At 37.9% G+C, this 27,546-nt stretch overlaps 3 protein-coding genes across 6 annotated transcripts in view; 2 read left to right on the forward strand and 1 right to left on the reverse strand.

Moving 5' to 3' along the window:
- LOC127867957 (folliculin-interacting protein 1-like) overlaps positions 1-27,546 on the forward strand; it is a 280,754-nt gene that overhangs the window by 161,558 nt on the left and 91,650 nt on the right. The window lies entirely within an intron of this gene.
- LOC127867960 (kelch-like protein diablo) lies at positions 322-22,614 on the forward strand. The gene is made up of 8 exons (XM_052409488.1): positions 322-384; positions 4,024-5,071; positions 6,289-6,435; positions 8,814-8,942; positions 9,458-9,634; positions 18,518-18,664; positions 19,583-19,748; positions 20,836-22,614. The coding sequence occupies exons 2-8, from the start codon at positions 4,033-4,035 to the stop codon at positions 21,002-21,004; spliced, it is 1,974 nt and encodes a 657-aa protein (XP_052265448.1). The 5' UTR covers positions 322-384; positions 4,024-4,032; the 3' UTR covers positions 21,005-22,614.
- Positions 24,103-27,546, reverse strand: part of LOC127867956 (uncharacterized) — a 55,030-nt gene continuing 51,586 nt past the window's right edge. For all 4 annotated transcript variants that reach the window (XM_052409478.1, XM_052409479.1, XM_052409476.1 and 1 more), the window contains exon 16: positions 24,103-27,245. In XM_052409478.1, the coding sequence (XP_052265438.1) occupies positions 25,374-27,245 (1,872 nt within the window). In that variant the 3' untranslated portion in view covers positions 24,103-25,373. The remainder of the gene's footprint in view (positions 27,246-27,546) is intronic.

Here is a 27,546-nt window from a genome sequence, read left to right on the forward strand (position 1 = left end):
TTCTGCCGAGCCAGAACTTTACAGACACTCCGGCTTCCCAGCAACCGTCCGAAATCAGTTGCCAGTAACAGTCCCCATGGTACAGCCGGGTCCTTGGACAGCTTCATGGCAGGCCTGGCCACTCTGCATTAGACTACAAGCACAGTTTTTATTTGGTTTCATCCCTCATTTTGTTCTTATTACCTCATAACGTTATTGTACTGTCACAGTGCGTCGATGATACAGAGGAGCCATGCACTTTAAGGGAAGAAAAAAACGGAATTCCATAGTTTACCGTTGACACCAGTCTGAGGGATAAACCGTTTTGTTTTGTGGCCGATTGGGCGATTCGATAACGGAAGTAATAAGATACCATTAAACAACATAGCCACAATTTGACATTTGGTCTGTATAGTTTGTGTGGTTATTGTGTCTTTTGATCTATATTCTAAATGAATTTATTTAAGTATGAGATAAAGAATCAGTATCAGACGCTGTCGTTGTGTTGTCTATCCGAAGCAGTCATGACGTTAAATAGTGCTCTTATTTAGCAAAACTCACTTGCTATATAGTTGCAATAATACAACTCCCAGCTATATTGACCCTCCGGGTGGAAAAATCTGTGCCACTCTATAACATCTGAGTTGTACGTATGTACTTATAAAAGCTCAGAGCATTCAAGAAGAACTAACTGGCTATAAAGTTCTTTTACCATTGGCACATCAAATCTTATATACCAAAACGATATACAGTCGGTCCGGTAGTTCCGGATCACTAGCGTAAATAATGGTGTTAATATTTTTAAAAGAAAGCAATTGCTTTCAAAATACTTGGATGGTTGAGGCAAAATATTTCATCTTTCAGGCCATATTAATTTATTAATACTTACCAATACATTTTTGATGCCAATTTGAACTTATTCACTTGCATAAAGTTGGCTAGTTCTGAATCGACTGCGGTAATTTCGGATCACTCGGACTATTTGGAAGATGTAGGTTAGGGAGCATCTCAAAACTTATTTTGACTGTCAACAATAATTTTGACTGTCAAAACAAATTATGCATGTATGAAATGAAAATCAGATAGGTTCGTTTGTTTCAGTTTAACAACTTTCTGACAATTTTAAAACATTATATAGTGTGTGTCTGTACACAAGACAAATTAATCTGTTGGAAAGTATTTATGTTTTGATTTGAAATGGTTTCCTCTGTATTATTGGTTATATAAAACAAACACAAATACTCAATACAAGCAATTTATTGATAGACTCAAGATACCTTCTTGGGAAATAACATAGTATGATAACATTTAACAACAATAGAATTACAGTAATGTAAAAAATGTATGAGAATATGACATATATGCTTATGACTAGAACATTTTATGTATGACTAGAAAATATTTTTATAACTAAGGTCCTAAAAAATACAGAACTTTATATAAATGTATTTATAACAAGAGATGTGTTTGTCAGGAACACAATGCCCCCTATTGCGTCGCTTTGATTTTTTATCATTTGGCAGGTACAGATAATTATCTCCCTTTAAAGCTTATTACTTCCCTTGGATTTGTTTTATTTTACCTTTGACCTTGAACGATGACCTTTCACCACTATAAATGTGCAGCACCATGAGATACACATGCAAGCCAAATATCAAGTTTCTATCTTAAATATTGCAAAAGTTATCGCAAAACTTTAAGGTTAAAGTTTTAGGACAGAATGACAGACAGACCGACAGGCAAAAAACAATATTCCCCCGATCATTCGATCCGGGGGCATAAAAATGACAACTGAACATAAACAAGTACCTGTGGAATGCATTTGCTAATAATAGGATCACAATAATGTCAAAATATTTAAAAGTATCCATAAAAATAAACATAAACCAGAACATCAGCAATAAATTTGCTAAAGAAATGGAAAACAATACTAGATATCAAGTTACTTTCTTGGTAAATAACATAGTATGAGAAAATGTAACAATAATAGGATCACAATAATGTAAAAATAACGTAATAAAAGTATCCAAAAAATATAACATAAACCAGTGCCTCTGTGATAAAAAAATGGTAAAGAAATGGAAAACAATACTAGATATCAAGTTAATTTTTTGGTTAATAACATATTATGACAACATTTAACAATAATAGGATCACAAATATATAAAAGTATCCGCTTCAGCCTCTTTGCCAATGACTTTGCAGAGCACCCGTGCTTTTTAGGACCCATCAGTCCAACTTGGCAATTATCTGAAACGCAAAATCACAGCATAAATACACATTGAAAATAGGATAAATATTTAAAGTATTACCAATCTACTTCCAGCACTACATCTTACCATTATTTATTAATCCATATATTTGTCTATAGTACAGTTTTTAGCACTCGGCTGGTTTTGTATTACTCCGCTATTATACCTTTAAATATTATAACTTATTACTACACACAAAAACATAAAAACAAACCAAGATGCATGCAACAAATGCTTACTGTATGTGTTAGCCTTTACCTTGTTGTGACTTAGACCCAATGCCTCATAACTGGTTTGCATAATAGATCTCAATCAGATGCATGAAGATGTACAGTTTGGAGAACCAGGTCCATAAAGTTTCATTTTATGAGCAAGGTTAAAGTTTTGGGGCAGACAGACAGACAGAATAAACAAAATTCAATCTTATTCTCTGTATTTCTCGACATTGAAGTCACAAAATAGTATTATAATTAAATAATTCCAATGAAACAATATATCAAATTTATGAGAAACTATGCACTTTTCATATATATACTAATATTTTAATTAAATCATAGAGTTGATTCGGAAATAACCGAGATCCGGAACTACCCGATCGACTGTATTATGGTAATTCTAAAGTAAATATGGCAAATCGTAAGATGTTTAAGCATAATTACACACTAATCTAGGAAAACAAGACACATTCACGTAACGGTATTTATTATGCCCCCCTTCGAAGAAGAGGGGGTATATTGCTTTGCTCATGTCGGTCGGTAGGTCGGTCGGTCCGTCCGTCCACCAGGTGGTTTCCGGATGATAACTCAAGAACGCTTGGGGCTAGGATCATGAAACTTCATAGGTACATTGATCATGACTCGCAGATGACCCCTATTGATTTTGTGGTCACTAGGTCAAAGGTCAAGGTCACAGGTGAAGGTCACAGTTACTGGAAATAGGCATTATAAGGATTTAGCATGGTTCAAACAAGGGAAACAACTACGGTTTATGCATGTTCTTTTTATTACAGATTTGCCTCCCTTTAATTCATTTAAAATCTCATTTTACAGCAGAGATTCCAAATCTGACCTGTAAATGAGCCCCATATTTACTGCCAGTGCTAGGTTACCTTTTCCCATTTGATCATTCTTAAGTATTGGTATTGTAATGCTGCTACTGCTGCTGCTACTACTACTACTACTACTACTACTACTACTACTACTACTACTACTACTACTTCTACTTCTACTTCTACTACTACTTCTACTACTACTACTACTACTACTACTACTACTACTACTACTACTACTACCACTCCTCCTCCTCCTCCTCCTCCTCCTCCTCCTCCTCCTCCACCTCCACCACCACCACAACCACCACCACCACCACCACCACGTCTACTATTACTACTTCTACTACTACTACTGCCACTACTACTACTATTTTTACTACTACTACTACTACCACTACTACTACTACTACTACTACTACTACTACTTCTACTACTACTACTACTACTTCTACTACTACTACTACTACTACTACTACTACTACTATAACTACTACTACTACTACTACTACTACTACTACTACTTCTACTACTACATCACCACCACCACCACCACCTCCACCACCACCCCCACCACCACCACCACCACCGTTCACAGTGACAAAAAACGTATTCACACAATGGCTGCTACTACAACTTATAGCCCATATAGGGGGGCATGCATTTTTTACAAACAGCCCTTGTTAAACATCAATTTGTATAAATTAAAACCACATTGACTTTTACTGTTCCTTTTGTTTTCAGCAAGCCACCATGGCATCCAGTGATGGTCACGGTTCTGGAGACCATGTAGGTGGCCCTGTGAACTTTAATGCTGGGTATTTGGCAGCCAATGCACGATCTCCCCACAGCGTCCACTCTTCGCGCCATTCTTATTCACCATACAGCCATAGTGCTGCCTCCCCTTACAGCGTTCATTCCCTGTACAGTTGCGAGTCTCACTACAGTCAAAGCTCGACTCTTTGCGAAGAGGAGTTCAAATTCACCGAGGTCTCTCATTCCGCCCAGGTCCTCAGTGGTTTGAATCATTTGCGCCATTCTCAACTGCTCTGCGATGTCATACTTAAGGTTGGCTGCCAGGAGTTCAACTGCCACAAGATCGTTCTGGCATCATTCAGCACATATTTTCATGCAATGTTCACTGGTAATCTGGCAGAGAGTTCCCAGAATAAGGTCACAATCAATGACATTGAAGGGTCCATAATGGAATTGTTGATAAATTACGGTTACTCATCAGAAATTGTGATTACTCGTCAAAATGTTCAGGCTCTCCTTTCAGCAGCTAATCTTCTTGAAATAATACCAGTTAAAGAAGCATGTGGACAGTACCTGGAAGAAAACATGGACGAAATGAATAGCATCGGCATTCATTGCTTTGCAGAGACTCACGCATGTTCGGAATTGTTTCAGAAGTCTAAGAACTACATTTTGGACCATTTTAAGTCTGTTAGTTTGCAGGAGGAGTTTCTACAAATAACTAAGGACAAACTTATAGAATTTATTAAAGATGCAGATCTCAATGTTCATAATGAGGAGCATGTGTTTCTTGCTGTTGCAAGGTGGCTCGATTTCAACACAGAAGAACGGACAGCTGATTTCGAGAAAGTACTTGAATATGTTAAGCTGCCACTAGTTAGTCCATATTTCTTGTATGATGTTGTACAAAAGCACGACATTGTGAGACTTTCAGACACTTGTAGAGCACTTGTAGATGAGGCAAAAACCTACCAGCTGCTCACTGACAGGCATGCAGAGCTGCAGACCTATCGAACGGAGCTAAGGAAATCATTTGGTAATAGATGTTGTTATTTTAAAGTTTGACTTTTAACTATCTTTTTACCCTCATTATCAGAACTTCTCATTAATGAAACTGTATGTGTTTTTAATACAGTGGATTGCTTTATTTGTGTAAAATACTGTGTTGCATCTTGTTGAGTATTAATCAGACTTATGGCATATGAAAGTTTCAGATTTGATGGCAAAAATACTTCCTAATTTTGTACACTTAATGAAAACTTTTTTTTATGTGATATTGATGGCTATGAGAAAACAAAATATATCTTATGGTTCTTAAAAAATTTGGATTCCTATACTGGAAGATGTTTCTTAAAATGTTATTACTCAGTTTTGTATCCAGTAGTGATAAATATAAATTTAGACAGAACAAGTTCCGCTCTTTTCTGATATATTTCGCCTAAATAGGCTTTTTCAAAGTTTGCTTTAACAAATTAATTACATTTTCTTTCTATTTCTCAACAAAAACAATTATATAAACTGATTGATTATATAATTGTTTTTGTCGTAATAGAAAGAAAATGTAGTTAATTTGTTAAAACAAACTTTGAAAAAGCCTATTTAGGCGAAATATATCAGAAAAGAGTGGAACTTGTTCTGTGTAAAATTTTATTGTCAAATCATGTTTAAAGAAATAAACTCTGAACAAAGAAAATGTCAAAGTTTTTATAAAAAAACATCACAGAAAGCCTCTTTAGCCAGTCGGTCAAATAAACAAGCACTATTTGAGCCTCCTTTTTTGAAAACTGGGCATAATACATATGCGTTGTGTTCTGAGAAAACTGGGCATAATACATATGCGTTGTGTTCTGAGAAAACTTGACATAATACATATGCGTCATGTTCTGAGAAAACTGGGCATAATGCATATGCGTCTTGATCTTAGAAAACTGGGCATAATGCATGTGCGTAAAGTGTCGTCCCAGATTAGCCTGTGCAATCTGCACAGGCTAATCAGGGAAGTAACTTTCTACTTTTATGACATTTTCCATTTAAATGAAGTCTCTTCTTAGTAAAAATCCAATTTAGGCGGAAAGTTTCGTCTTTATTATTAATCATTATCTGTTCATTCTACACAGGCTTAACAGGAAAAGCTGTTTTTGCCTAGACTGGATTTTTTATGTGAAGAGACGTCCTTTTAAGGAAATATTCTGTAAAAGCAGAAAGTGTCATCCCTGATTAGCCTGTGTAGACTGCAACTAATTTCATTTCCAGGATACAAGGAGGTGATAATCTGTGTTGGCGGGGAGGATGATAAGGTGGTACTCCGCAGCGTGGAGATGTTTGACACCTCATCTTGTCGCTGGACCCCACTCGCCTGTCTGCCATTTGCGATCAGCAAACATGGGATGGTGTCCTCTGGTAGGGATATTGTATGTTTATAACTGGGGCACTGTTTCTCACTGAGTTTTAAATTCATATGAAAAAATACTCATTGGCAACAAGTATGATCTTGTCCCAGTAACCTGCTTTAATGCCTGTAAGTTGTAACTGCATTAATAATCACCCAATTAAATAAAAGGCTGAAGGCAAGGGTAATTTTAAGTAAACCTGCAATATCTAAAATAAATGTTACTCTGTGTGTTTAAAGTGAAATTATTTATGTGACCTTAATAAAATGGTAGTAAATTTCTTTCTTGAATTGAAGTTAATGATGTACAGGGTAATAAACTGAAATGAACTAGTATTTCAAAATGTATTATTACTAACAAGTTATTGAGTTTAATAGAAATCATGCAGTCGATAATTTAGTTTACAGCGTCTTATTGCAGTGTATTGCATGTAAGATGTATTTTCTTTGATGAATTTTAAGATGGTAGATGGAAAATGCATTCCTGCATTATTTAACAGCATAAACAGTGTTGTTTTTTTACCATTTTGGGAATGTGGCCGGGTCCCTTTGGATTGGGAAATTTGTAGCGTTTTGACTAAAATTGGTAAATTAGTGTTGTTGTTGTTTTGCTAAAAAATGCTTCAAAATTGAGAATGCGAGTGTTTTCAATATTATATTTATTAAGGTTGAACTTATATGGATGGGAGATGAACAAAATATTGAGATCTAAAAAAAAATTCTTTTTTAGCTCACCTGAGCACAACGTCGTGCGTCGTCCGTCGTGCGCTGTCAACATTTGCCTTGTTAACTCTCTAGAGGCCACATTTATTGTCAAATCTTCATGAAATTTGGTCAGAAGATTGGTCTCAATGATATCTTGGATGAGTTTGAAAATGGTTACGTTTGCTTGAAAAACATGGCTGCCAAGGGGCAGGGCATTTTTCCTTATATGGCTTTAGTAAAATCTTGTTAACACTCTAGAGACCACATTTATTGTCCAATCTTCATGAACCTTGGTCAGAAGATTTATCCCAATAATATCTTGGACGAGTTCGAAAATGATGCCGGTTGGTTGAAAAACATTGCCGCCAGGGGGCGGGGCATTTTTCCTTATATGGCTATAGTAAAACCTTGTTAACACTCTAGAGGCCACATTTATTTTCCGATCTTCATGAAACTTGCTCAGATGATTTGTCCCAATGAGATCTTGGATTAGTTCAAAAATGGTAACCTTTGCTTGAAAAACATAGCTGCCAAGGGGCGGGGCATTTTTCCGTATATGGCTATTTATGGCTATAGTAAAATCTTGTTAACACTCTAGAGGCCACATTGATTGGCCGATCTTCATGAAACTTGATCAGGAGATTCATCCCAATAATATCTTGGACGAGTTTGAAAATGATGCTGGTTGGTTGAAAAACATGGCTGCCAGGGGGCGGGGCATTTTTTTTCCTTATATGGCTATAGTTAAACCTTGATAACACTCTAGAGGCCACATTTATTTTCTGATCATCATGAAACTTGGTCAGAAGATTTGTCCCAATGATATCTTGGATGAGTTCGAAAATGGTTTTGGTTGCTTTAAAAGCATGGCCACCAGGGGGCGGGGCATTTTTCCTTATATGGCTATATATGGCTTTTGTAAAACCTTGTTAACACTCTAGAGGCCACATTTATTTCCAATCTTCATGAAATATGGTCAGAAGATTTGTCTATTGATATCTTGGATGAGTTCGAAAATGGTTTTGTTTGCTTGAAAAACATGGCTGCCAAAGGGCGGGGCATTTTTCCTTAAATGGCTATAGTAAAATCTTGTTAACACTCTAGAGACCACAATTATAGTCCGATCTTCATGAAACTCGGTCAGAAGATTCATCCCAATAATATCTTGGACGAGTTCAAAAATGATGCCGGTTGGTTGAAAAACATGGCCACCACGGGGCGGGGCATTTTTCCTAATATGGCTATAGTAAAACCTTGTTAACACTCTAGGGGTCACATTTATTTTCCGATCATCATGAAAGTTGGTCAGAAGATTTGTCCCAATGATTTCTTGGATGAGTTTTGAAAATGGTTTTGGTTGCTTTAAAAACATGGCCACCAGTGGCGGGGCATTTTTCCTTATATGGCTATAGTAAACCCTTGTTAACACTCTAGAGGCCACATTTATTGTCCAAAATCTTCATGAAAACCTTTCATTGGGAATTTTTAGCTCCCATCTGGGAAAAATATATAAATTTTGAATTGGGAATTTGAATGAAAAAAAACCCATTGATGAACAAATCATAACTGGAGTGGATTGTGAAACTGTTACATCTGCTTAACAATTTGACATGAGATACATAAGCTCCCACCCATACTAATATCCTCTTGTAACATGTGATTATGTGTACCCCTCTTGTAACAGGTGATTATGTGTACCTGGCTGGAGGTGAATACCCAGATGGTTCTGCCAGTCGTAACATATGGAGGTTTGACCCGAATCTTGACTCGTGGACGGAAATGGCTCCAATGAACATGGCCAGATCTGAACTAGGTAAACTTGGATAAATTTATGTCTGGATAAAAACTGTTTGCATATGTGTGTGTGGTCGTGATAACTGTTGATCAAGTTTATTTTATTCAGTGATCAACATTTTTTTATCAGAAAATAGGATAGTTGATTTGGTATATATAAGGATTTCTGTTCAACTGGGTGTATCATGCAATTTTTTCAATAGCATTGCTTTGGCCCATTTGTAGCATTGATCTTTTGAACATTTAATGCTTATAACTAGAAAACTCTTTTTGCATTAGTAATGAAACTGAAAACATATTTATATAAATCAGCATGTAAAGTTTTTGTGCACTACTTCACATTTTTGTGCTTTTTCCCACTTAAGCAGAATTTTTATTCACATTGGAGTGTGGGGGGAAATGTGTCCAACAGAAAAATGTCATTACAGATTCTTTTTCAGTTTAGGCTATTTTTGAAAGAGAAAAAAAATATATAATTCATGAACGTCCCCTACTTCTATGATCATATTGACTCCTTTTATCACCAATCTTCAGGCCTAGCAATGCTGGATGGCCATGTGTACGCCGTAGGTGGCTGGGATGGTTCCAATAGGCTGGACTCGGTCGAGGTGTATCGCCCACAGCTCAACTCCTGGGCCTTTGTACCTCCCATGAAGATCGCCCTCACCAGCCCTGCTGTGGTGGCTCTCAAGGGACTGCTATATGTCACAGGTATTGAAGAAAGTAAAGTGTTTGTTATAGTGTAACCTCTCTTCAACCTCTCTTTACTAAGTGCTAGGAAGTTTTGACTTTTGAGACGCCATAACATGTACTAATGAGCATCTCTTAGTTTAAAGCTATTTATTTTAGATCAATTGCAAGAAAGTTAACATTCTTTTTAAAACGCTATCAAGTCTGTTTCCTGGAAAGAACCTTTACTTGGTGTCTTTGAGGAGATCTAAAGAATTGAGCCTATGTTGTAATGGATGAGGTGTCCGCCTAGCGACCAGATGGTCACGGGTTCGATCCCCACTGTGTGAGCGTTCTTCAGATCACCCCCTAAGACACCATAGTGGTTCTAGGCCCAGGTAACAGACTCAAAAGCGTTTCTATAAGCCTGAGGCTTTCAATGCAATCGAGCTAAAATAAATAAGTTTAAACTAAACCTTGTCTAGGCTGATACCATATCCACTATGTCAAGGCGAATGTCTTCTGTTGATTCCATTCCTGTCATTGGCTTGGTAGGGAGGCAATTATAACCCCTTGTTTTAACTAGTTGCTTGGTAGGCATGTCATCATGTGCACCTAGTAACCCTCAAATGAGTGACTTGCCGCTCCTTATTCTTATGCCCTAACCTTAGAGATTGTAAGAAAGAGATTGAGACAAAAAAATGAGAATATTCTAAAATACCGGCATAGGATTTTTAAAATATGCTCAGTAATTCACAATAATTTTCATGAACTTTTTGTGTGGAACTTGAGTTTAATGTATGTGCTTTTCATCAAAAAGGAATCTACATGTGTATCATAAATATCTGCTATTTATTCATTTGGAACATCAAGTTTCGAGGGTGAAACAGATGTACTTGCTGAACATTGATATCTTGGACACAATACTTTCACACTCAACCCTTGGCGTAGTTTTTATAACCTCACAAATGGGAGGAATTAAGAGTTGATCTTATCCATATGTATATCCCGAAGCATGTGTTTTCAACTTCTTTAACTACTGGTTTGATCTCACTCAAACTTTCAAAGTTCAATGTACATGTAGAGATGATCAATAAGAAAGGAATTTTAGTTTTTCCTGAATTATCATCCTCGTGTTTTTCTGCACTTAAAAGATGGATTTTTCTGTGTTCAAGCATAATAATGGCGTGGAGAATCAGTTTCTGCAACACATTTCTAGTTGATACACATTGTCTTGGTCAAGTGGGAAGAAACATTGCCTTATGAGCATGGTATTTAATTAAGTCAACCGATATTTTGGTCCATTTATAAGCTCATCTTTTTTTTGAAAAAAAAAGAGCTATTGTCATCACCTTGGCGTCGGCGTCTGCGTCCGGTTAAGTTTTGTGTTTAGGTCCACTTTTCTCATAAAGTATCAAAGCTATTGCATTCAAACTTGGTACACTTACTTACTATAATGAGGGGACTGGGCAGGCAAAGTTAGATAACTCTGGCGTGCATTTTGACAGAATTATGTGCCCTTTTTATACTTAGAAAATTGAAAATTTGGTTAAGTTTTGTGTTTAGGTCCACTTTATTCCTAAAGTATCAAAGCTTTCATACTTGCAACACTTACTAACTGTCATAAGGGGACTGTGCAGGCAAAGTTATGTAACTCTGACTGGCATTTTGACAGAATTATGGCCCCTTTATACTTAGACAATTTAAAATTTTGTTAAGTTTTGTGTTTAGGTCCACTTTACTCCTTAAGTATCATAGCTTTTGCTTTCAGACTTGGAACACTTGCAAACTATCATAAGGGGACTGTACAGGACAAGTTGCATAACTCTGGTTGTCATTTTGACAGAATTATGGCCCTTTTTTTACTTAGTAACTTTGAATATATGGTTTAATTTTGTGTTTACATCCACTTTTCTTCTAAAGTATCAAGGCTATTGCTTTCAAACTTCAAATACTTTCATACTATCATGAGGGTACTGTACCTGGCAAGTTGAATTTTACCTTGACTTTTGAATGACCTTGACTCAAGGTCAAATAATTAAATTTTGCTTAAATTGCCATGACTTCGTTATTTATTATCAGATTTGATTGATACTTTGACAAAACAACTCTTACCTGACATACTACAATAGACTCCAACCAAACCATCCCCCATGCCCCCACCCCTATACCCCCTACCCCAATCCCCCCCCCCCGAAAAAAAAAAACAACATTTTTTTTTTTGGAAACATGGTTAGAAAAATTTTATTTTTATTTTTATTATCATGGTGAGCTTTTGTAATCGCCATTTGTCCGTAGTGCATCGTCCGTCGTGCCGTGTCAACATTTGCCTTGTTAACACTCTAGAGGCCACATTTATAGTCCAATCTTCATGAAATTTGGTAAGAAGATTCGTCTCAATGATATCTTGAATGAGTTCGAAAATGGTTACGTTTGCTTGAAAAACATGGCTGCCAAGGGGCGGGGCATTTTTCCTAATATGGCTATAGTAAAATCTTGTCAACACTCTAGAGGCCACATTTATTGTCTGATCTTCATGAAACTTGGTTAGAAGATTCATCCCAATAATATCTTGGAAGAGTTCGAAAATGATGCCGGTTGGTTAAAAAACATTGCCGTCCGGGGGAGGGGCATTTTTCCTTATATGGCTATAGTAAAACCTTGTTAACACTCTAGAGGCCACATTTATTTTCAGATCTTCATGAAACTTGCTCAGAAGATTGGTCTCAATGATATCTTGGATGAGTTCGAAAATGGTAACGTTTGCTTGAAAAACATGGCTGCGAAGGGGCGGGGCAATTTTCCTTATATGACTATACATGTATATGGCTATAGTAAAATCTTGTTAACACTCTAGAGGCCACATTTATTGTCTGATCTTCATGAAACTTGGTCAGAAGATTCATCCCAATAATATCTTGGACGAGTTCGAAAATGATGCCGGTTGGTTGAAAAACATGGCCGCCAGGGGCGGGGCATTTTTCCTTATATGGCTATAGTAAAACCATGTTAACACTCTAGAAGTCACATTTATTTTCAGATCTTCATGAAACTTGCTCAGAAGATTTGTCCCAATAATATCTTGGATGAGTTCAAAAATGGTAACCTTTGCTTGAAAAACATGGCTGCCAAGGGGTGGGGCATTTTTTCTTATATGGCTATATATGGCTATAGTCAAATCTTGTTAACACTCTAGTTTACCCAATCTTCATGAAATTTGGTCAGAACATTTGTTTCCTGTGTAGTAAAGTTTGGTTTTATTATGTCATTATTATGTAACAGTAACTGTATTATGTAATTTTTCATAACACATAATTTTCATAATTAACATAACTGTTTCAGCCATTAGCACTTATGATAAGCCCATCAACTAAGAGATAGCTGAAAGGAAGACAACATGTACATGATTTTGCAGTAGTTATCTCCCTTGTTTAACCTGGTTCAGTAATCTATTTTTAGTTCTGCTCTGGAATTTGGGAAGATATTGATCATTGATAAATGGCCTGTTCCGAGGGAAAATATGCTACTCTGCCAGTGATCTCTTCTGAACTGTATAAAATAAGCTGTTTTGGCTGATTTAATCACCTCTTGATGCTTTCTTGAAAAGGTAACAGCTCTTGAAAAAGGTTGGAATTTTGAAATAATTAAACTCCAAATTATTTTAACACCAGCATCAAGACATTTTGGCATTATTTTCTAAATTATTCTTATTATTTAGATTATTTTTATTTTGTATTTTCTAAATTAGAAAGATTCTATTTTATTTCAATAACTTTAGTAAATTCTTCTTATTTTTACATTTGATTCACTGAAGTTTCCTAATCTCCATAAATATTGTTCTTTAGATTAAGTTAGACCTATTTTGTAAACTAGAATTTTGAAGCACTTTCTAGACTTACAGTAACTTATATTTATCTCAGTTTTTTTTGACAGATTGTGAACTTTTTTTTACATTCATTAAGGTATATGCTGTATGTTGTTCATTTTTGTAACGATACTTAGATTCCTTAGACTTGGCTTGCACCTGTTCTTAATTCTCTGTCATTGTTCTTCATTTTCCGAGTTCTTGGAATAAAAGTAAGTTATTTTTGTTAAAGCTGCTTTGGTTTTCACTTATAAATAAATTCTATGAAGTGTATTCAGGCGTCTCTGGCTGGACGCCTTTAGTTAATTGAATTACAACCAGTCAGTGTCGTCATCCTGACCGGAAATAAGCGTTCGTCAAATAACTATTTCCGCATTACATAAGTGCTCACAAAGTTACATAACTTGTAACCGTGACCGGTTCATTTGCGTGAGCGAAGGAGACCGCACTACCACACCTGGATAGGACAGTTGAGTTCGATAATGGTTTGGATCGGTTAAAAAACATGGCCACCAGGGGGGTCTTTTTCCTTATATTTATATGGTAAAAAAGCTTGTGAACACTCTAGAAGTCACATTTTTTGCCTATTCATCATTTAATTTTGTCAAAACATTAGTTATGTGGATGACTCGGACGAGTTTGAAAATGGTCGTGATCAGTGAAAAAACATGGCCGCCAGGGAGTGGGGCAGTTTTCTTTATATGTATATAGTGAAAACATGTGAACAGTCTAGAAGACACATTTTTTGCCCAATCTTCATGAAATTTGGACATATCTTGGAAGAGTTAAAAAATGGTTCAGGTCTGTTAAAAAAACATGGCCGCCATTCTTCATGAAACTTGGTCATTTCTTATATCTCAGGTGAGCGACTTTGGGCCTTTCAGGCCCTCTTGTATGGCTATATATGGCTATAGTAAAATCTTGTTAACACTCTAGAGGCCACATTTATTGTCCTATCTTATATGGCTATACATGGCTATAGTAAAATCTTGTTAACACTCTAGAGGCCACATTTATTGTCCAATCTTCATGAAAGTTGGTCAGAAGATTCATCCCAATAATATCTTGGACGAGTTTAAAAATGATGCCCTTTGGTTGAAAAACATGGCTGCCAAGGGGCGGGGCATTTTTCTTTTATGGCTATTTTAAAACCTTGTTTACACTCTAGAGGCCACATTTATCTTCCGATCGTCATGAAACTTGGTCAGAAGATTTGTCCCAATGATATCTTGGAAGAGTTCGAAAATGGTTTTGGTTTCTTTAAAATCATGGCCACCAGTGGGCTGGGCATTTTTCCTTATATGGCTATATATGGCTTTTGTAAAACGTTATTAACACTCTAGAGGCCATATTTATTTTCCAATCTTCATGAAATATGGTCAGAAGATTTGTCTTATTGATATCTTGGATGAGTTCGAAAATGGTTACGTTTGCTTGAAAAAAATGGCTGCCAAGGGGCGGGGCATTTTTCCTTATATGGCAATATATGGCTATAGTAAAATCTTTTTAACACTCTAGAGACCACATTTATAGTTTGATTTCATGAAACTCGGTCAGAAGATTCATCCCAATAATATCTTGGATGAGTTCAAAAAAGATGCCGGTTGGTTGAAAAACATGGCCACAACGGGGCGGGGCATTTTTCCTGATATGGCTATAGTAAAACCTTGATAACACTCTAGAGGTCACATTTATTTTCCGATCATCATGAAAGTTGGTCAGAAGGTTTGTCCCAATGATATCTTGGATGAGTTCGAAAATGGTTTTGGTTGCTTTAAAAACATGGCCACCAGGGGCGGGCATTTTTCCTTATATCATGCAGGCCTTTCAGCGTTCCTACTTTTTCCTACTTTTTTAATAGCTTCCTACTTTTCCTACTTTTTTTGCTAAAAAAATCCTACTATTCCTACTTTGGGGAAAATAAAGTCCGCAAAAAATAAATAAAATATTAACTTTGTGCTAGTTATATTTGCAGAAAATGAACAAAAAATGTCAAACTGGCTGGTTTCTGTTGTTGAAAGATGTGGCAAACATGTCCCTCCCCATGTGCATCATCTTTCATCATCATGAAGGTGAGTCTCTCAGGTATTTTAAATGTTTTTTGGCTGAACTTCAGAAGTATAGAATCCACACAATGCTATACATGTATAAACCCAATGATGCCATGCTGAGGGTATTTTTGGTTATTTTTAAATGTTTTCATTTCCAAAAAAGTATTATCAAATATTAGAGATGTGATTTCTTTGATTTCCAGTTATAGAAATACATTATCATTTGAAAGTAACCAAAACTATTGCAAAGCTATTACCAGCTAAAGGAAAATACTATTCCAATTGTATAGCTGCAACTTTGCATTTCTTTTGCTGTCACTATTTACTTGCTTGGGAACCTCATTTTCACTGACATACATGTATGTTTTTGATTTTATGTTTGTTAAAGCATATAAAAATAGCCATTTAAATAGTGACAGTAAAAGAATTTTATTCTACCATTAACATACAATGGCTTTGAAAAAGTTGCTTATAGTGCTTGCTTTGTTGATGTACAAAAATGTATGTTAATATTCAGCTGCTTGCTTCTGGAGTTCACAAATACATATATAAGTATGCATGTAGTTGTGTATTCATATGCCTCTTGTGTCTTGAATCAGTAACTTAACCTTTTAGTAACAACTAACATTATCTTGTGTTTAACCATTTCCATTTTATACAGCATGTGTACTGTATAGATCTGCATTAGCATTAGTGCTCTAATCATTGTAAATCATCTGGCTTACTAACTCACTGTACTGAATATGGTCCTTAACATGTAGCTTGTAACCACATAATAATTTACCATTAACATGCTAGTAAATGCTTTACTAGCATGGTTATGTTTTGTTAATTTGAGAATAAAAAAAAGTTTCAGGCTGATGGAAGATGACCTTCCAGCAACAGAAACTGGCCAGCATTGGTATACAAGAATAGTCCACATGGCATAAAGAATGGTAGGGTTTTGCATTTAGAACGCCTCCTCGGGTAAGTTATTTTCCATGATTAATTAACAATTTAACTGAAAATATTTCTACTTTTCCTACTTTTTTGGAAAAAATATTACTTCTTTTTCCTACTTTTCTGTCAGAAAACCTCCTACTTTTTTGTGAGTGGCTGCTGGAAGGCCTGTATATGGCTTTATATGGCTATAGTAAAACCTTGTTAACTCTCTAGAGGCCACATTTATTGTCCAATCTTCATGAAACTTGGTCAGAAGATTTGTCCCTATAATATCTTTTTATCTCAGGTGAGCGGCTTTGGGCCTTTCAGGCCCTCTTGTTATTTTATTTTTGAAAGACCGTCCAACTATCCCACCCAAGAATCCCCCCCCCCCCATTGTTTTTTTTTTCATTTGTATTTTTTATTTTTGGAAGATAATGTAATAAATGACCACACCCCCACACTATACAACCCTCTCCACCCCAACCCCTCAATGTTTTTTGATTGAAGTATTGAGATAGGTCCCTTCACCTTTAAAAAATTAAAATAGATGAGCGGTCTGCACCCGCAAGGCGGTGATCTTGTATTGACAATATTTATCACTCTCATGCTGGTGATCGCCTTTTGTCCGTCGTCCGTTGTGCGTCGTCAACATTTGCCTCGTTAACACTCTAGAGGCTCCATGTATTGCCAATCTTCATGAAAATTGACCAGAAGATTGGTCTTAATGATGTCTTGGATAATTTGAAAATGGTAACGTTTGCTCGAAAAACATGGCTGCCAAGGGGCGGGCAGTTTTCCTTATATGGCTATAGTAAAACCTTGTTAACACTCTAGAGGCCACATTTATTGTCTGATCTTCATGAAACTTGGTTAGAAGATTCATCCCAATAATATCATGGACGAGATCTAAAATGATGCTGGTTGCTTTAAAAACATGGCCACCAGGGGGCGGGGCATTTTTCCTCTTATGGACATTTTTCCTCATATGGCTATATATGGCTTTAGTAAAACCTTGTTAACACTCTAGGGGCCACATTTATTGCCAGATCTTCATGAAACTTGGTCAGAAGATTTATCCTAATGATATCTTGGACAAGTTCGAAAATTGTTTGGGTTGGTTGAAAAACATGGCCACCAGGGGGCGGGGCATTTTTGTCCCCTACCGGTTTCACCGGAGGGGACTTATGGTTTGCACTCTGTGTGTCTTGTCAGTCTGCACACTTTTCTGGATCCTGTGATAACTTTAAAAAGTTTTTATATATTTTTTCATGAAACTTGAAACATGGATAGATTGCAATATGGATATTATGCACGTCATTTCATTTTGTTTCTACGTCAAAAATTCTTGTTGCTATGGCAACAAATATTTATAAAAAAAATGCTGCCAATGGTGGAGCCGGTAGGGGACATATATTTCTTGGCAATAGTCTTGTTCCTTATATGGCTATTAAAACTCGAGAGGCCACATTTATTGTCCGATCATCATCAAACTTGGTCAGAAGATTTGTCCCAATGATATCTTAAATGAGTTGAAAAATAGTTCTGGTTGGTTGAAAAACATGGGCACCTGGGGGCGGGGCATTTTTCCTTATATGGCTTTAGTAAAACCTTGTTAACACTCTAGAGGCCACATTTATTGTCTGATCTTCATGAAACTTGGTCAGAAGATTTGTCCCATTGATATCTTGGCGTTAAAAAATTGTTCCAGTTGGTTGAAAAACATGGCCACCAAGGGGGTGGTGCAGTTTTCTTTATTTGGCTTTTGTAAAAACCTGTTAACACTCTTTAAAGTCACATTTATTGTCCAATCTTCATGAAACTTGGTCGGAATATTACCTTGGATGTGTACGAAAATGGTCCCGGTCTGTTGAAAAACGTGACAGCCAGGGTGTTCACTATTCATGAAAGTTGGTTAGAACATTTGTTCTAATAACATCTTTGGCTGCACAGAACAGGTCAGTTTCTTTGAATCTCAGGTGAGCGACTTTGGGCCTTTCAGGCCCTCTTGTCTTTATTTGTCATGCGGGGATATACACTTCCTGGGCTACACAGTCATGTTTTTCTCACATGCATTCTTCTGGTCAGGTGGCGCTGTTCTCGAGGAGGGAGACGGTATAGACCTGGTGCAATGCTATGACCCTCGTCTGGACATGTGGATGGACAAACCCAGCATGCAGATACCACGGTCTGGCAGTGCTGCCTGCGTGTTGGATGGGCTTATCTACGTCATAGGTACAGTTTCTCATCACCTCACCTCAGAAATGAGGCCTCAATTAGCAGGGATGTGATTTGAGAACCGTCTCAGGGGAAGAAAATACCTCCCCTCTCTAACAGTGTTTAAGTAAACTCTTCATTTGTAAAAAGATCCAGCAAAGTTTATAACTGTTTGTAAAATACATTCGACATTCAAAGCGAAGAAATAAGCTGAAAGGAGGACAAATCACACCCCTGATTAGTAAGCACCTTATACATGGCCTTTTCTTAAGAGAACTTCTTTTATCAGATGCTATACCCTGTTTCCCATGTAATACAACCATTACATATTTTTTTATATTGCACATGTGTAATACAACATTTTTAAGCGTTTTCATTGACTTATTTTTTTTTATTGACCAAGCGAATTTTGTTATTTTGCTGAAAAGACGTCACGAACATTCGGGATTTATCATTATGTTTGCGTAAATATTTATTTAATTTGCTCATTTAAAAGCATGTGATAAAAAAGATCTGACACTCGTTATCATATCATACCATATTTAATTAAACTCATCCAGGAAATTCGTTAGTAAGCTCGCCAAAGGCTCGCTTCTAACAAAATTCCTGAACTCCTTTAATAAAATATGGTATGATATAACAACTCGTGCCAGATCCTATATTTAAATGATGCAACTTGCCCCATATTTTAAGTATTCTATGGACAATTTCTTCCCCATTGTCAGTTAGGTTGATAAAATATTTCCTAAAAAGAAAAGCCACAGACGATAACCTTGGGCAGGGATTCACCTAGAACTTTTTCCTTGATATTTGCCTTGGTGAATAGCATTGATTGGAAATTAATCTTTGACCAAATCTTGGGACAAGTAATAGTGCCACTCTATTACATCTCAGTCACTTTCAAACAATATTTTGATTTCAAGAATGTGCCTTCAGGTGGATGGCATGCCTCAACAGAGAACACCAACAAAGTGGAGTGCTATGACCCAGAGAGCAACGAGTGGACGCAGAGGGCCCCCATGATAGAGCGCCGGTACCGCCCTGGCGTGGCCGTCATAAACAAGAAGATCTACGTGTGCGGTGGGGAGGAGGGCTGGGACAGGTATGCAGTGGGGCAATCTATGTGAGCAGGGATTTGAATAGATTTTGAAAACCAGGAGTCAAATGACCGTTTGCTTAACATTTTCAGGGGTCAAATAAAATTTTCAGGATAAAATACTTTTACCCATTTGTGCCTAGCGTCTAGAAAAAAGGCCTTGGCAAACGGCGTAGACCCAGATGAGACACGGCATGATGCGGCGTCTCATCAGGGTCTGCGCTGTTTGCTTAAAGGAATTTCTGTAAGAAATATTCTAAGTGTAGAAATAAATATACTATACATCCCTAATTTTGGAAATAAATTGATCCATTATAGAGGGATGGGAGAGTCCACTAGGCATAAATGGTTTAGCCAAGAGTTATTTTGTTTCTGAATATTTGTCTTATTCTCTGCAAACACAAATTGTGTGATAAAATTTATTTAGGAGTTAGCTTCTTGGAAGCAATTTTGTTTAAATGATGCAAGGTAGATTTTTTGCAGAAGTCAAACATGGAAAAATTAAATAATCCTTGCAGAGAGAAGCAGGATACTGTTTCAATTGAAATCCATGTGAGGGTGCAGGAGTGCATTGGGTTGGGACAGGTATAACAAAAGCTTTGTCACAAATGCGACATACCACACATTGCTTTGTCATGAATGTTCAAGGGCAAATCATTTAGGAATGCGTCACTGGGCAACAAGTGTCTTGCACGTCTTCACTTCCAAGATGGATGATAGCATATTTGAACTCAAAAGATTAATTACTTGAGAAATGTAGCAAATCCCTCCACAATCTTTAACTATTTTATGTAGACAGCAAATCTTTTGTTCCTTCTTTCTCCGGGGGTACAAAAAATCCTAACCTTAACCATCAATGCAAAAAACGCAAGCTGCTCCACCTTATTTTTTAAATTTAACATACAGAAAACAAGTTTAATAAAAGAGATTCAACTGTTCACTGTAGATCAACTATAATGGAATTAAGAATGTATTTCACGACATTAAATACCGGTATAGAAATAACTGGCGATGGACCTGTTTTATTAGACTGCATTTGTACATTTATAGCATACAATACACAAATGTATTCATATCTACTTGTTAATTGCAGGTATCACGACACAATTGAGTGCTACGACCTCGCTAAGAACTCCTGGGAGGTCGTGGGGGAGATGCTGACCAGTAGAAGCTGGTTGAGTTGTGTGTCTATACGAGTACGCAAGGACATGACCAACGCTGAGTGCCATAGCAAGTGTGAATGTTCGGCCGACGGGTGCTGACTGGAATCAGTTTCAGGAGACAGTCTTGAAGAACTTTAGCTGTGGATATGTTTGCCTAGTGACGAGGGAGTCATGGGTTTGATTTCCACTATAGTGGGATTTTTCAGATCTCCGCCAAAGACATCAAGCACTTGTTTTACCCAGGAAACAGCTGAGAGCTGCTGACTGGAATCAGATTCAGGATACAATCTTCAACAACTTTCGCAGTGGATATGGTGCATGCCTAGCAACAGGAGTCACGGGCTTTGATTCCCATTATAGTGGCATTCTTAAGATCTCCACCAAAGACTAAATACTGGTTTTACCCATGAAACGGAGTACTGGTTTTACCCATGAAACAGGCTTGAGTGGTTTAATTAGTCCGCTTTCGATGCAATGGAGCTAAAATAACTAGGTTTACACTAACTGTAGTGTTTCAAACTTAGGTTTTGTACAATGAAGCTTCAGCATCTTACTAGTGTATAGCTGAAACAGAAATGTTTATTAGAGACAATAGTTCGACCTGCATGCTGGAACTTTGGGGTTTGATGTTTCATGGGCTTTTACCAGTGTGTCATTGTTAATTTGCCTGTCACTTGCTTACAAGTGAATCATTATAATGAACTGTTTTGTAAGAATTTTTTCTGTCAGAGGCCCAAAATTGCAAACTTGATTTTCTATAATATATGCATACATGTATTAACGATACATCTTAAAGCATTCCAGCTAAAAGTGATGGCGCGTGAACTTATATGTGTCATCAAACCATAGTGCGTGAACTCATGCGTGTCATCAAACCATAGCGCGTGAACTAATGTGTCATCAAACTATAGCGCCTGAACTCATGTGTGTCATCAAACCATGTCCATTGCAGTTCTTATCCTTACGTACAAAACCAAATTGTATTATACTTAAAATATCCTGTCTCGACTAGCATGAACTTTTGTTCACGCAGATTCTTGTGCAAGATACATAATTTGTTCATTTGTTTCTTATTTTGTGTGTTTTAGTTTACATGCATTATGTATCAACATAATCAACTGTCAAATAGAATACATGTGTATACAGAAAATAGAATAATTGATATTGAATTTCGTTCACATTTTGAAATGCTAAGCCTGTCTTGGCTGTAATGATGAGGAAGTAAAACCTTTACAGTTAATTTGTTGGTGGAAATGTCCAATTTCTGGCTGTGAAAAGAATTAACAAGTTTGGAGGCACATTCTTGCATAATAACATCAACGAAACTTGTGCATGGTCAATTGTAGCATAATTTCCACACCTTTGAAAATGTAGGCTAAAAAAAGTTAAATGTTTGTCTGTTGTAAAAATTGTAAATTCTGAAGATTGTGTTTTATAACAAAGATTTTATTTGTTATGTTTAAGATCATATATATAAAAGAGGTATTGTTTTCCCTTGCTAAAAAATATACAACTGTGGTCAGTAGTATGTATCTTAATCAGAATGTGGGAAAATCAATATACATACCTTGCTTATTGTAATTATATTCTGATACAAGTGTGTTAAACTGTTACCTTTATGTATATAATCATGTTCAACATTTGAAAATCAATTTACATACTATTACATTACTGATATTTTGTTTCTGAATAAACTACTTAAAGCAAAATGTTGTTTTAAAATTTATAAATGTACACTGCATTTGAGGAGGGCAGCAGTCAGTTACTGGCCTTAGTATGGGCAACAATCGCTTGTATACTAGTGTACCCAGATTGCATGCAAGTTAACTTACTGCCTTGATACCGTTGTTTTGCTTGATTTTACTACATTTGCAACTTTCTCACTCATGTCACAGGGGTAAGTTTATTTTGTCCCAGTTGTCCTTGGTAAACTGAGTTACCACGTCATGCTCTTATGCCAGTTACTGGCAACTGCTTCACTTTAACCCTTTACCACTTAGATACGTATTTTGACGCCTTTGTAGTCCCTTAGAAAGTTAAATTTAATACAAGACCTTTCTTACTAGATTCAAGTCTTGAAGACTTCATTTCCAACCCTTAAGTAGATACTAATGAAGAGCAAACAGCATAAAACCTGAACAGACTGTGAGTTACTCGCATGCTGTTCTGGTTTTATGCTGTTTGCACATAGCCATTTTCACTTTGCTTCTAAGTGAGAAAGGGTTAATCAGAGGTAAGGGGAGAATAGCCTCAGAAATAATGTCAAGAAAAATCCCAACACAGTCAGAAATTGAACATGCAATCCTTGGTTGTGTGGTCCAGCATTCATGGCACACATACCGGTTCTTTATTTACACACTAGATTGGGGTAACTGGTATGAACAATAATGGAAGTTGCAATTCAGGTGACAACCATGATAAGTTGTTAATCAGATTCCAATTCTCACGAAGAGCATGATTTTTATGCCCCCCTTTGAAAAAGGGGGTATATTGTTTTGCTCATGTCGGTCCGTATGTCCGTCCACCAGATGGTTTCCGGATGATAACTCAAGAACGCTTAGGCCTAGGATCATGAAGCTTCATAGGTACATTGATCAGGATTCACAGATGACCCCTATTGATTTTGAGGTCACTAGGTCAAGGTGACACGAAATAGTAAAATGGTTTCCGGATGATATCTCAAGAACGCTTATGCCTAGGATCATGAAACTTCATAGGTACATTGATCAGGACTCACAGATGACCCCTATTGATTTTGAGGTCACTAAGTCAAAGGTCAAGGTCACGGTGACCCTAAATAGTAAAATGGTTTCCTGATGATAACTCAAGGAAGCTTATGCCTAGGATAATGAAACTTCATAGGTACATTGATCATGACTCGCAGATGACCCCTAATGATTTTCAGGTCACTAGGTCAAAGGACAAGGTGACTCAACTTAGAAAAAAGGTTTCCGGATGATAACTCAAGAACACTTACGCCTAGGATCATGAAACTTCATAGGTACATTGATCATGACTCGCAGATGACCCCTATAGACTTTCAGGTCACTAGGTCAAAGTCACAGTGCCAAAAAACGTATTCACACAAAGGCTGCCACTACAACTGACAGCCCATATGGGGGGCATGCATGTTTTACAAACAGCCCTTGTTCTTTATGGATATATTCTACAAGTATTAACAAATAAATAAGCAAATATTTCTGAGCTTTCTCACGATTTTATTAAAAGAACAGGAAAATAACCTACACAAATGCACCCTTCAATGTAAGTATGAATGCACCACTGCATGGTGATCACCAAGTAATGAAAACATGAAGTAGGGTTCACTGTGAGTTAACAAACATGAAGTCTGGTTCACCATGAATTTACAAACATGAAGTTGGGTTCACAGTGAACTTACATTTCATACAAAGGTATATGAAGATGCATAAAATACAAAAAAACATTAAATATTACATTGTTGTCAGAATGATTAACAATTATGAAGGTACCTAGATGTTACACAATAAACTAATTAATATATTATTGAGAAAAACATTACCACACATGACATGGTTCTAAATTTTAGCAATTGCGGTGCATATTAATGAATCCAATTTTTGTTTCTAAAACTTAGTTCTCAAAACATGTCAAATATTTAACAATAATAGGAAGCGTCACTTGAATTTAATAGCTGTGATCTGTACTTGGCAGTTAATAAAATCAAATCTGATTAAAACATCACACACACAGTCTTCATATTTTATTTTTAAAAACTATTTTCTGTGTTGTACATTGACAGCAATCAAATTTGAGATGCAAACATATATTCACAATGTATTCCTTATTTACTTAAAAAAAAAAGGAAAAGAGATGTGTTTGTCAGAAACACAATGCCCCCTACTGCGCCACTTTGTAGCCATATATTTGACCTTTGACCTTGAAGGATGACCTTGATCTTCCACCACTCAAAATGTGCAGCTCCATGAGATACACATGCATGCCAAATATCAAGTTGCTATCTTCAATATTGCAACAGTTATGACCAAGGTTAAAGTTTTGGGACAGAATGACAGACAAGCCAAACACAATATACCCCCGTTCATTCGATCCGGGGGCATAAAAAATGCATTATGAAAGATGTCATTTACCACAACATAAGTTTAAACGGCTCCCAATACATCAGTACAGCAAGTATGTATAGTTTAAAACATAAATTACAAATGCAAGTCTATCTCTCTGTTAAACAAGAATATTGTGACATCTTACCGAATTGTGATGATAAATTGATGAAAGTTAAATTCACTGAAATCGCATGAAATACACAAATACACAAGTTACAAAAAACTTGTATCTGATTGACAATTCATGATGGATTACAGCTGTACAAAATAAAATCATATTTAAAAGACTAAATCCATTTTAAGTCTCTAGTACATTTTCACTAATAAATATGCGAAGCACAAACAGGAAAAAATATTTTTCCATTTTAGTGTGGAGGCCGCTGCCACCGTTGGTTGCCCATGGCGCCAGGTGGTGGTGGCCTATTAAACCTCCCTGGGGGGCCAGGAGGGAATGGTCCCCTGGGTCCACCAGGTCCCGGTGGCCCTCCCATGCGTGGGTTGAACCCACGAGGGGGACCGCCTGGACCAGGGGGACCACCAGGCCTGGGCTGCCAGCCCGGACCGCCTCCCCCTGGTGGACCTCTGGGTCCAGGACCATCTCCGTCCCCTCTGGGACCGAACATCCGTGGTGGGGGTCCCCTGTTACCAGGGGGTGGGGGACCTCGCTCGTTGAAGCCGCCCCTACCCCTGGGGCCAGGTCCAAATGGCGGTGGTGGCCCATCCATTCCTGGCCCGCGTGGGCCCCTAGGGGGCCCAGGCTGACCAAACGGTGGACCGCTGAAATTTGGCCCTGGACCAGGGGGTCCTCTAGGCCCACCCCCACCTCCTGGGTTCATACCTCTGGGGCCGCCAGGACCAGGTGGTCCCCTAGGGGCTGGCCCTTGCCCCCCAGGTCCGGGTCCCATCATACCAGGCATGCCTGGGCCACCCTTGGGAGGACCATTCATGTTGGCACCACCGGGATGGCCACCTTCATTTTGAGGATGCTTTGGACCATGAGACTGGGGACCTTGATTTCCCCCTTGAGGACCTTGATTTCCCCCTTGGGGACCTTGATTCCCCCCTTGGGGACATTGATTCCCTCCTTGGGGACCTTGATTTCCCCCCTGGGGACCGTTATTCTGAGGACCATTATTTTGCGGGCCTTGATTCTGATTCTGCTCTGAAGAATCTTGACTGGCAAGTTTTGTTCTTAAATTAATGAGCGCATTTTGGAAATCTTCCCCACCACTGTCTTGTGCATCATCTTTCTCTTCAGGATTGTCCCATTTAGATGGTCGCTTCCTTTCCCTCTTACCTTTGTTATCATCATAATTAGAGTTCTGCTGATTTTCATAGTTTTTATTGCCACCTTGATGGTGATTTTGTTCATTTTGGTTGCCTCTTCCCATATTCTGTTGACCTTGACCTTGGAAGTTCCTATTGACATTAGACTGATTCTCGTTCTGAAACGAGTTTGACTGATTCTGACTAGGCCTAGACACTGGAGGAGTTGCATTTCGTGGAGGGGGATTCAATCTAACATTTGGAGAGGGATTTCTACCTTGACCCAAATTCACATGACCTTGACCCAAATTCACATTGCCAAGGGGGCGGATCAACTGTGGCCTTATTTCTGGGGCTACCTGCCTTCTACCGGGATCGATAACCGTTAATTGACCCTGGGGTCTCAAATGAATCTGCAACTGAGGTGGGCCACCATGCACCTTTTCTACAACTTCTTGCTTAATTAAACCTTGCGGAAGCTGAGGATTAAACCCACCCACAAAAGCCGTCTGGGCCCCGTATGCGATGGCGGCGAGCTGCTCGTTCTGATGGCTGCCATACTCGCCCAGTAATCCCTGGCCCGGCTGCAACTGACCCAGAATATGCTGTGCACCCACAGCTATCAGACCTCGCCCTGCAAACTGCTCTGCCTGCAGCTGAGCCTGGGTCACGGCGTGCGCGTGGCGCAATCCCTGGAACTGGTCTGCACCAAATGCTGACTGAAACAACGCAGCCTCAGCCTTTCTATCAAACTGCTCTTGTGCCTCTGCCTCACTGGTGCCATATTCCTGCTTAATGAAGTCTAGGGCGCTTCCACCGCTTGGGTCATACCTACCCCTTTTCTCCGGGGGCTCGCCGCCCCTATCCCTATGGGCCCCGCCGTACTGACCTGGGGGCGGCGGGGGTGGGGCAACCCTCTGACCTTGAGCTCCCTGGGAACCTGGCAAGGTCCCTGCAGGAGGCAATGGGGGCTGCAAGAGAGAACAGGTCAAAGTTTAATGGATGAACTGTGAACGATAGCGCATCTCCACTGGCTTGGTTTAAAGAGAGCCAATTCAAAAAGGACAGAATGAATAGCCAAGTTTGATTTTTATGCTTGACAATGTAATTTTCATCTCATATCATATCAGATAATTATAATTAAAAACAATATAAAGATCAATGTAAGCTTATCATGCATTTTCAACAGAATATGATTTTGTTTATAATTATAAAATTGAACAAAAGAAAGCAAAACTTTGCAGCTTTTTTGACCAGTGGAAATACACTTTT

The sequence above is a fragment of the Dreissena polymorpha genome, chromosome 2, assembly GCF_020536995.1.
Source record: "Dreissena polymorpha isolate Duluth1 chromosome 2, UMN_Dpol_1.0, whole genome shotgun sequence".
In the NCBI taxonomy this organism is placed as follows: Eukaryota; Metazoa; Mollusca; class Bivalvia; order Myida; family Dreissenidae; genus Dreissena; species Dreissena polymorpha.